Raw genomic sequence first — 12,367 nt, 5'->3', positions numbered from 1 at the left:
TCTTTTAATGGCCACTTGTGCCCTTAGAGAGGGAATAAGTGTTTAAAATCACACAGATTATGTGGCAAATATGTCACATAATCTCAATTCAATCTTGCAACCTGTTATTTACTAAATATGCATTAGTAAGTATACTGTAATAGAGATGTACTAAAATAGGTTTGCTCTAAATCCCTAACAAGTCCTTTTTTTGACCTATTCCTATACCAAATTGATGTAATTAGTTTAAATCCTCTTTTTTTAATCCAGTCAGTAAATGTGTTTGTCTACATAATTCATTGTAGAAAATGAATACATACATCGCATACATTTTATACATGTACTCAGTGTTTCTCTTACTTACTTGCCATGTCGACGGTGGCACATGTAGATGCAGGAGATGCAGGAGAGCCGGAATGGGAGCTAAACTAACCCAACTAGGACCTAAGGTTATTCCACTACCCAGCCTGCTCCTGGCTGAAGTCCAGTCGTAAGAAATAAGACCTGGGCTAACCCAGCAATGTCGTAGACTGTTGTGCCCACATCTTTACAGAGGCCTAACTCCATTATTGCATCCCAGATCAAGCCGTTGCACTTGACGGGCGGACAGAGAACATGACTCCGGTGGGACGAGTGGAGGCGGACTCTGTGTTTGCATCAATGCTGCTTGGTGCTCAAACGTCAAAGTTGATGGATAATGTTTCCCTGATGTCGAATTTTTATGTCAAAGATGATGGCCAGAGAATTCATCATTGTTTTTGTTGCCGCTGTTTACATTCCTCCTGGTGCATATTCAAAAAATACACAACAGGAATGCACTGCCGTTTTTGTTTTGTCATGTCTTTTGCCATGTCTGGCATACATGGACTAAGCTATGACTGCATTTCGTCGTGCAACCCAGTGTTGCAGAATGACAATACATGATCCTTGAACACTTTGTTTGTGGCATGGTTGTGTTTACGTTTGCGAGGGGTATTGCTATTATCTTTCATTACTTGCAGTGTTGTAGGCTTACGTCATGTTGCAACATTCTTTTCCTTTTTTTCTTGATTGGCCGTGTATGAACTTGTGACTGTCAGCGCTGAACATGTTGCAAAAGTCAAACAGCCAGGTTTGTCATACGCTGTCATGTTTGTCATATCATATGCTTTGTCTCTGTGGAAGTGACAGTGATTAAACTTGGATGCCTCAGCAACCACAGTAAAAAGCTGTGGTGTCTAAGGACCTCAAAATGTAACGTCATTCAACCCGTAACAAAAGCACTGCCTTTCCGCCACACTATGTTTGTCCCTCCTAGGGATTTTTTCTTTTTTAAACTGATTTCCACGCTTCATCTAATTAGTGTAAACTCTACCGCCCGTTTTATGTAGGTTCTTTTAAATGTGTTCTCTTTCGATGCTTCTGGGAGTACGCAGCTTCCTCTTTATTCAGCTTCCTTGTACGATACATTTTATAATAGTATTGCCTGGTATTCTGCATGCTGGCTCACTCACTTTCACACTGTCATGGCTTTTTTGGGACACTTGAATAGAACAGAGGCATCGTTAATATTATAGTGACACCTGTGCTTTTCCTACTGAGACGAGCCAACGATGCCTCTGTGATAAAGGCCTAAAATGCACATGTTTGAAACTGTTTGCATCTGTTTTCTACTGTATTGCTTTTAAGCTCATTTTGAGGACATTGCAGCAAGGCCTCTGCGTGCAGACACAGCAAGATATCCTAAAAATAGCACAGTTAAATCGGTATGAAGGTAGATAAATTAAATCAACCACAGTGCATGCTGTGAGGTTATGGCGGGCATAATTAAATATACATAGAGCATTTTGAAATCAGTTTTGCAGAACAACACGTCAACAATCTTTGACTTTACACAGTCGATCCCTGTGGAAAGCCACATGACACATGCAGTAGTCTTATCTTTGTGTAATTCACAGCCCAGCCCTTTGTTAATGAATAAATGAGCATGTGAAGTGCAGATGAATTATACATCAGACCCATAACTCAGTATTCTCATCCTCTGTTATATGGAAATGTTGCAATAATGTAGATATATAATTTAGATTTAGCCACAATACAAGAGATATCTATAGCCTACACTTGACCACTAATCTCCAAGCTAAGTATCTGAAGAAGGAAGAGGCTGCAACAGATAACACCCGAAGTTTGAAGTCATGTTTGCCCACAATTCCTCTAACTTCTGTGACATTATTTAACATAATTACTCTATATCTTCATAAACACAGCCAGAGAAACTGTGTGGCTGTAGAGAATTTAATTAATCCCCGTACTTTCTCAAAGGGAATATATTTGAGCTCTTTTTATTTCAAAATCATTTACTAACGCATACATCTTTTTAATTAAAAAACAGTCCCATGTTGGATAATCAGGTTACACATCTAGTGAGATCATAGAATGTACAACGAACCCTTAACATCTAGCAATTGAAAAAAAATATTCATATCAAACTTTCATCCTTATTCCTGCAGACATATTGCCGGTGCTGCCTCTAATATACAGTGTCTGTTGCCAGCTGTTGGCAGTGGATCTACTGTGTAATGGTATGGGCAGCCAACTTATGGATGTCATTAGCCTCAATTATTGCTTCTGCTTGATTGAAAAATGGCTAAAGAACATAATACCATTTTAAAGGACCAAGTAATCTGCAAACACTATTTCCACATGATGTTATTGCCTCCACGCACAGTGCCAAACAAATTCAATTATGTTTTCATTTACACCGCAATGAAGTCAGATACATTCCCATGGCCTCCCCAGTCTCCACTTATAAACAATGGACCTCAATGGGGGAAACACAACGTGATCATTGATGAAAACATATCAAACATCCAACCACACGCAGATCAAAACTTTTATGTTATATTTCTGTAGCGCATTTAAGCTGTTCTGCACGTAATTCTGTGCTTAACATTCAATGCCTTTCTTCTCTTCGACTGTACTACGACTTCATTGCTTGACTATGGTCAAGCAAGTGTTCTGATAAATGAAAATAATGCACCATGTTGAGATGAAGAAGGCCATCAAGGAATCCGTTGGTTCGTATATGAGGGCACTTTGTTGTGTGTCATTTCCTTCACATGACATCGTGAAATAGTGGAATAGTTTTTTTCAACTAAATAGTTGTGTTTTTTTTAAAGTGACAATTAACTATCAACATGTGAAGCGGTACAACAACTAGAATAGTGTCTTTGATAAGTGACTGTTGACCAGCTGCCTATATCTGTGGTGTCCTGATGATTTAAAAAACACACCTGACAGCCAATCAGAAAATAGTATTTCCTTTCCTCATTACCAGGTGTATCTCAAATCCAAGACTCTGCAACAAGCTACACAAGTACTAGCTTGTTACACACGCTTTTGGGTTTTTGCATAATAACATGACCGTGTTAATCAGACAAATGAAACAGGCTATTGTAATGTAGTGGTCTAGTGGTACTGGCGTCCAAAGAGTTCAATACCAGGGCTGACACCATTGTGCCCCTGAGCAAGGTACTTAACCCCCAGTTGCTCCAGGGGGACTGTCCCTGTAGTTAGTTCACTGTAAGTCACTCTGGAGAAGAGCGGCTGCTAAATAACCTGTAATGTAATAATTAGGACCTGCACAGGTGGAAATCACATTTCTGCATCACTACCTGCTATTGAATCAACCTGGACACATCAATGTTCTGTGGATTCACTTGCTGAACAACAATCACAAGACCTCTCGGTGCGCTCTGCGAGGGAGAACTTGAAAGAATAGGGAGTATGTTTGTTTGTGTGTCTGTCGGCGGTGGTCACTCTACTCTTTCATGTGGGCAGCCAGCATGTGTGTGTGTGTGTGTGTGTGTGTGTGTGTGTGTGTGTGTGTGTGTGTGTGAGAAGCGGAGGGAGTTTGTGTGCACAGGTTTGTGTGCGCTTCCATGTGTAAATATAATGAGTTATTGATTCAACAAACTTAGATTGAAATAAACACACCACTGCACTTTGTAATGAGCACTCGTTGAGCTGTGTGAGGGGACGTTGAGCAGATGAGCTGACGGTAAACAGATGTGTCATAGTTGGTTGTCAGGGCGGCTTTGAATACAGAATCAAAAAAAAATGTTTTCAATTAAATTATGAATTAGGCCTACATTTTAGTCCAAAAATACTGACGTTAACTTGGTGTTATTATCAGCCCTACTATTCCTGGATCTAAGCGAGAACATACGCCATTAAAGTTTTTATTCCAGTCTAGAAACCCTTAAGTAATGCAGCCTAGACGGGACATAACTTTGCTCTTAGCAGCTTTTCAGAGTGGAAGCCTCGGATATATTCCACAAACTAATCAAATCACTGCATTGTGCAAGTTGGGCTTCTGTCAGACTGATGCTCCTAGTGCAAAATCTGACTGGAGTGTGTGATAAGCAATTCTGTCCATGTGCTTCCTCACTGGCCTCAGACAGACATGTCATTGTGTTCAGTAAAGGTGTCACTGGCAATGATTGCTGCTCTTCTGTTGCCCATCCTGTATAGGCTGAGGGAGTTTAGTGTATTGCTTGTTTCATAGCTAAGTAAGATTTTCTCTTTTGGGTTGATGAGTATAAATCTTTCATTATTTCATTATTACCCAATATAATTGATAGGGATAGTTTAAAAGCATTTTTTCATGAATTATTTTTGTGGGAGAACCCAAAACTAAACACACTTTCTCAGTGCGTGTCCTGATAATCTCCAAGTGCTTAAAAGATACTTCCCAACCCTAAGGCTTGCATGTGTTTAAGAGTAGCAACTATGTGATTGCCGACTATGTGAAAAGCTTTTAGCTTTTAGTGAGGATGCCTGTTCCGTGTGATTTTGTGACTTTAAGGCAGAGACTTTTTATTTTATTTTTCTTGTGACCCTTACATCATCAATAACATAAACCAACACATTGTGTTTGCACTAAACATACGTCGCTGTATGTCATATTCGTGACTGACTGTCTGCTGTGGGGAGGAAACAATCAATAGTTGTACAGTCCAATACAGGAATGCTTCTTACTTCTTTTTTTAAAGGAAAGTATCTTATTGCATTTCTTCTACAAAACATACCCCTGCAAAATGCTGAATGTACCAATACAATTACATCAAGGGCTCATTTTTAAGGACTCAGTAACACATCATCCTATTGATTATGTGCAGTGTAGCCTATCCAAAAGAGCTGAGATCAAAGAAATTGTTGCCCAAGGCTCATTTCAGTTCAATTTTCCTTACAATGAGAAGGACAAGGTGATGGAGCGACTGCACATTACAGCACTCCTACTTAAGCTGAGGGATAAGTATTTCCACTAATTCCTGTCTAAAATGAGGCAATGCACCTGAATGACGCTTTATCACATTTAGATTGTTTCTGTAGCTGTTGCATTTATAATGAATTGCCTCATTATAGTTGTGGAAGCTTAGTATTATATTATGGATGAAGACATGACTATTTGTCATTGTAGTTTAAAGCATTTCCCTATGCATGCACAAAACCCACAGGACAACATATACTCTCATCATTATAAGGGAATATATGTTTTCAGAAAAGAAAGAAATGGATTAGTAGAAAGCAATATTTTTTATTGGATTGGCATTGACACAGCTCTAGTTAGTTGGTCACTAAAATAGAGATTTAAACAAGATTATAATATTCATCTTTTGAGGATGCTTTTATTAATTTACTTAATTTGCAGTCTTTTCGACAACATAATTCTTCACTGAGAGCTTGAAGAACTTAAAATATAATAAATCATTCAATATAGACTTGGTTTTGTGTCATTTTCCATTTGAAGTGTTGGTTTTAACATTGTTTTCGCTCTTAGTGTCAGTGACTGATCTCCACAATGGCAATGTACCATAACATCCAAAGCCAGGGTGACACTGTCCCTGTTGGAAATGCACAAAAGCTGCAATTTATCACCCTTGTCCATATGTTTTACATGCTGTGAGTGTTACTCAACCAACTGTAATGACCTGTCCTCTTTCCCAGGTGACTACCCTGGTGAACACCAGCAACAAAGGGCCATCCAGTAAGAAGAAGGGCCGCTCCAAGAAGGCCCATGTCCTGGCAGTGTCTGTTGAACAGGCTACCCATAACTTTTTGGAAAAGGGTGAGCAGATCGCCAAAGACAGCCATGACCTCAAGGAGGAGCTGATTTCTGCTGTGGAGGAAGTTCGTAAGCAAGGTGAGCTTGTTGAACGTTCTTATGCAGACACAATGCTCGTGCTTTTACAGCTGTTGAATCAAAAATATTGCTTTGATATTGGTCAGTGTGTAATATCCCTGCTATTCACCTCCACACATGTAGTGATTCCTCCTTGCTCTCAGCAATATTTTTTTGCCTTTATGGAACAATATTTGACTCATATGCTCAGTCTATAGTATAGCATGCTGTATGTTTTTAAACCTTCTAGAGCAGGGGTGTCAAACTCATTTTAGTTCAGGAGCCACACACAGCACCATTTGATCTCAAGTGGGCCGGACCAGTAACATCACAGCATGATAACCTGTAAATAACAACAACTCCAAATGTTTCTCTTCGTTTTAGTGCAAGAAAGTACAAGTACATTCATTCAAAGGTGCAATTTCAACAATTATATATAATATTAGTTTATCATTTACACATGTTACAACTTACAGATCACAGTGTATCTACAAAGGCACACAACATTTCGTCACAGGTATCTGGAACAGTATTTTACTTTATGATCAAAACAACTCATTTTTACATTTTGCAAAGCCATCCAGCGGGTCGGATTGGACCCTCTGGCGGGCTGGTTTTGGCCCGCGGGCCGTGTGTTAGACACCCCTGTTCAATATCCACCATCAGTATGCGGCTGCCCAATTGCTGTCAGTCTCTTTGCAGGTCCTTCTATTACCATGTCCTAAAGACCTTTTTCTTTTGTCTGACTGTTTGTTTGTTTGTTTTTTGTAATACTTTCAAAGATCTGTGTAACATGAAATCAAAATTCAAGTGTATGTTTTAAATGACGGCATAAAATAGTGCAGTTTAATTAGTAACTTGATGTACGGACCACATCTTCAAACATCTGACAACGTTCTGTCCCTTGGAAATAACATTTTCTAAATGTTTATGCTTTACATTTTAAAATGCAACGTATAGACACATTTATTGCAGAACAAAAGTCACATAATGAGGAAAGGGCTGTGAAATACACATGTTGGATAGACACACAAACATGAACTCTCTTACAAAATAATGTAAGTCACAAAACCAGCCCAGTAACACAAAGCACTTTTGTGAAGTACGTCTTCACATTGTTGAGTCAGAGGGTCGAATCAGAACTCAATAATAAGGCTGTTTGTACTGACTTTATAGGGTAGACAAAATAACATTTAAACAAGAAAAAAAGTGGTACTGTAATCTCAGGCTTTATTTATAACAAAGAAATCATCGCATCATAGTCGTTGCAATATTAACACATGTCTCATGTTGAGGTATCCATTGCCTCCAGCGTCAGAACAGCTCCCGGACTACTGTATTTGCAAATGTAGAAGATACTGCACATGGAATTATGCAGATTTTTACAGATATTGTTGAGTGGAATTTAACTCAGCATAATTTCCACTGCTGCTTTCCAGCATTGAAGGCTACACAGTGAGAGTAAATGCTATAACAATTGTAATGTTTGGAGAAAGTATTAAGTGTTCCGAGTGTCAGAACAAGTCAAATGTCTACACTTGTTTACTTTAGTCAATTGTAGAGTTAAGAGTGGCACGGCATTAAAAGCCATTAAATATAGCAGATTAGTAGCCATTAGTTTTATGCTTTACTTGGTGCATGCGGCTTCATGAATGTAATGAGCCTAATTCTGGAGTTGTTTACCCCAAAGTCAAGCATCATTAAAGCTTCGACTGTCTGTGGTGGTGGGGAGCCTCGCTGCACTTTATGACATTATAGAAGCCCATTCTCATTAGCGACAATTTGGAAATTTTAGATGTTGGAAGTTGGAAACTTCTGCATGGACGCAACTCTTTACTTCAACAAATCATCCGCTCTCGCTCAGATGAGTTCAATGTCAGTTTCCAAATGTTTCTTTCCTGAGTCGAGTGCAACACAGTGAGCCTTTATGCGGATCAGATGTTTGTCCCCAGAATGGAATTGGATTTCCTCGTTGAATAACTACATCAGCAAAAAGAGCAAATGGAGCTCAGCATACAGTATGTTGTGTTGTAGCCGTATTCCTCATCCTGCACTGTCAGCTCCACTTGGCCGCGGGTGCTGTTGAACACTGACTTGAATGCGTTGGCACTCAGCTCTTTTCAGGCGTGAAATAGACTGTTGCCATACTGGTCATCGCCACAGCTGACATAAAAAAAGGGACAAGATCAATCTTTCCACATGTTTGGCATGTGATCCAAAGCCAAAAGGAAGACTGTGTTTAAAAACTTCCTCTAACATTTTCTATCTTCAGGGCATGTTTTGAACTAATGTGGCACATTTTTTCACTTGTGTTTGCAAGTTTCGCTTATGAATAATTACACTACCATTTCTGATTATCTTGATGGCTTTCCCCTTTGAATAAGGCTATGAAACAAACTCAGTACCTAAAAGAATTTGACCAACACTAAAATAGGAGCTGGACGGTAACACTCCACGTCTCTTAACCTTTTACTTCCATAATGAAAAGATGGACATGCTCAAAAGCTCTTTAGCACAGAAGTGGGTTGCTGATGGGAAACTATCTTCATTCTCTCTTTACACGCTTTTGTGCTAGGTTGGATTTAATGACATGTCAGGGGACACTGTTTTATGTTAATAACATTGGAAATATGAGGCCAGAAATGTGCTATGCTGGCTTTATTCAGCAGACTTTAAAAGAAGAGCAGCTAGACGTGTCCCCAAATGGCATCATCAGCCTAGTCATTGTAAATTCAGTCGTAAAACATCAAATGAAATATATGTCATCACGTCATCAGACCTTTGTCACCATGACCTCATCATCCCAAACCCCTTTTTCTTGTCATGATTAAATTATAGATGCTGATTTCAGACCACAGAGGGGTTTAGTAATCAGGCCCTTTGTATTGTCACTCTTCACTAACTCATCACTGAGCCAGACACACTTGTGGCACTACCAGCAACACTCTATGTTTGAGTGCCGGCCTTGTGTGCATGTTCAGATGTGTCAGATGCATTGCTTTTTTGTCTGTTTTAGGACCGTTTATACTGCACAACTAGAATTACCATAAGACAAACAGCTTTATTTGCTCAGTATATTTAATGTATGCTAAGAGAGCTGACACGCTCAACCTGATGAAGGCGAGCCAACAACGTTGTACTGGAGAAGAGTTGTGCGGGGTGTTTTAATTTTGAGCGCTGACACTGCCAGTGTTGACCCTCTGCCACTCTGCTGCTGTCCTAGCGGAACGTTTTTTGCATCACAAGCCTATTTTCTCACTACTGGGAAGTTATATACAAGCAGCAAAATGGCAGTTTTAGTGGTGAATAAAGATTGAGAAAGTCGTGGCAGTTTGTCTAAATGGTTAGAGCTGTGAGGGATGAGACATGGAGGCATTGATGCTTTCTGGTATGTTGCTTGAGGTCGCAGGGAGGTCATAACTAAACCACTTTGCAGCACATTATGTGGAGGAACAGATCTCATGTCATGACGATTCTGTAAAGGCTTCTCGGTTACAAGCTCATTGATTTCTGTGGTTGTCTCGGTTTGAGAAAACTGAAGCAAGCCAAATTCTGATCTATATTTTCTAACGAAGAACATAGTGTTATGAGCTCTGACTGAGAGGAAGGAAGTCAGTGTTGAGCTTTACATGGGCTATATATACAGTGCATTACATTATAATTCATTTAGCTGACGCTTTTGTCCAAAGCGACTTGAGAATCATGAGAATACAACTCTGAACAGCGGGAATCTTGCAAGGTGAAATCATTTGAGTGCAGAACAATAGCTTCAAATAAGCCAAACTGATGTAAGTGCTACATACAAAGAACATAATTATTATTATTTTTTCTCTCCATTGGCCGAGTTGCAGGCGAAACAGTGCAGACACAGATTCAAGGAGCAATCACTAATCTCAATGTATTTATACAACATTCGCTCACTCTATGTTCAACTGGCGATACCCCATATATACATACAAAAGTGTATACCACACTCACACACAGATGATAATATTCTGTCCGCTCTAAGGTCAAATATAATCATGTCACTCTCTTCCACTTATAGTTCTCTCCCTTCCCTCTTGCAGGAGATACGATGCGTATTGCCTCGTCAGAGTTTGCCGATGACCCGTGTTCCTCTGTGAAACGTGGCACCATGGTGAGGGCCGCCCGCGCCCTGCTCTCTGCTGTCACCCGCCTGCTCATCCTCGCTGACATGGCTGATGTCATGAGGCTGCTGGCCCACCTTAAAATTGTAAGTGCAAACATCCCCTTATTTGACCATAGAACAAAGTGTTCTTTCATAAAGCCATGGAGCTGTGCTTGTTTCTTATTTTGTGTTTGAACTGCAGTCAGAACTCTTATGTTAATACATCTAACATGCCTTGGAACGACCCGCTCCCCAAATATTTGTGGGAGTGATTGAATGAAGTGTGTTAGTAAGAGATGCATGCAAAGTGTTTAATTACACTGGTGTGGTTTAGATTTAAAGGACTTCATGGTGTTGTGTGGTCCACAGAAGCAATATATGCTTTTATTACAACCTCTGCACACATTTGCATATAGATGAGGCATGGAGGAGTATCCTGGGAACACGCATCTGATTGTACTGTATTAATATCATAACACAGTGCCCTGGTGTGATTATCTACACACACCAATCCCACTCACTGACTGATTTGTTGAACGAAGGTTTCTTAGTCATTTACAGTAAAAAGGGCTCAGGGCTTTGGAAGAGAGGTTAATGCAGGGTGTTGGAAAGAATGATAAGCAATTGGTATAATCTGAAACAAACTCCAGCCTGCGTGCATCTTCATTCCCTCACTGTGTCCCTCTCTCACAGACACACTCGCTCTCTGGGTACTTTTTTCCCCCAAAATTAAATTCCCGAGGCCCACAGAGGGGCTTAACTCTAGCCAGTATAAGCCCCGCCATCAAAGGCCACTTAAAAGTTATCTATCTCTCTTCTCCTTTTCCCATTACATCTTGTGTGTCACTTTCATTAGAGACAGAAAGGAGTTTAGAATCAGAATGGGATGGAGATCGCTGAAGTGAGATCCATTAAAATTGCGCAACTAAATGGTTATTGTCTTTTTAAAACGGCTGCAATTACAGCGTTCCATTATTGTTTTGCTTTAATGTTCGTTGTAACATTTATGGCTTCAGGTTTATTACTGCATTATACTATATTGTTCAATGTATGCTAGTGCATTCACAGATCCAGTATTTATTTGTGTGTGCGTGTGTGTGTGTGTGTGTGTGTTACAGGTGGAGGAGGCCTTGGAGGGAGTAAAGAATGCAACCAATGAGCAGGACCTGGCCAACCGTTTCAAGGAGTTTGGGAAGGAGATGGTGAAGCTTAACTATGTGGCAGCCCGGAGACAGCAGGTAACTGGAAGCCCCCACCCCCTTCCTTGTCTCCTTCGCTGCCTTTTTCAGAATAAGTCAAGCACTCCTGACTTGTGTGTCACATTGAGGTACAGGGAGTTCCCGTAGGAGAGACATGTGTGTCTACACTCTGGCTTTCTCTGTCTTGGTGATTTCTAAATGTCTTTTTTAGGTCGTACAGTAAGTGCAGAGTAGAATACTAGAGATACAGTAAACTGTGTAATACTGTATGAGAATGCTGATGTCTTAAACTCAAACCAAGAAAATGTATTGAAAACAAATCTAGACTCAGTCAGACTGTCTGGTGTCAGATTCTGACTAAATATTGGCCAACTCTCACAATCAGCAGCCGATCTGCTTTGCATTGTCTCTTGAAGGCTAGAAACACAAACACTGCCACTATAATGTCATTAAATAAGAGGCAACCTTTTCCTGAAGGGTCATTTGGTTATTGTAGAAGGGAAGGAACATAATATAAAGCTGGTATTGTACTAATAGATGAGGGGTAATGTAAACAGCACTGATACAGATTCAGAGTGGTTTATTATTCCATATATTGATATTATATGGTATTAGTTGCAGCTGGCAATAAAAAGTGTTAGTTGTATCACTCTAGCAAAACATGAATGCTTCTGGTTATTACTGTGTATCAGTTTTATGATATGTATGCCGTTAAGCTGAAATGTACAGTAATTAATAAATGCAAGAAATTCCTCTTTTTCAGTAGCATTTGAAATATATTACTGTAAATCAGCGAAATATGGTCATCAGTGCTTACTTTACCCACGAGGGTAACACATGGAAGTGTTACAATGTCTAACATGCACCCCCTAGTGTGACAGAAAAGCTTTTAGAAGA

General features: G+C 39.8%; 1 protein-coding gene across 1 annotated transcript in view; it reads left to right on the top strand.

Annotated features, from left to right (window-relative positions):
• The window catches only part of ctnna2 (catenin (cadherin-associated protein), alpha 2), a 279,750-nt gene that overhangs the window by 39,244 nt on the left and 228,139 nt on the right, over positions 1 to 12,367 (top strand). The window contains exons 3-5 of the mRNA XM_029429381.1: positions 5,968 to 6,163; positions 10,210 to 10,376; positions 11,390 to 11,509. Coding sequence (XP_029285241.1) covers positions 5,968 to 6,163; positions 10,210 to 10,376; positions 11,390 to 11,509 — 483 coding nt within the window. The remainder of the gene's footprint in view (positions 1 to 5,967; positions 6,164 to 10,209; positions 10,377 to 11,389; positions 11,510 to 12,367) is intronic.

This window comes from Cottoperca gobio, chromosome 1 (assembly GCF_900634415.1).
Source record: "Cottoperca gobio chromosome 1, fCotGob3.1, whole genome shotgun sequence".
In the NCBI taxonomy this organism is placed as follows: Eukaryota; Metazoa; Chordata; class Actinopteri; order Perciformes; family Bovichtidae; genus Cottoperca; species Cottoperca gobio.
This window is presented reverse-complemented; position numbering and strand designations above follow the sequence as displayed.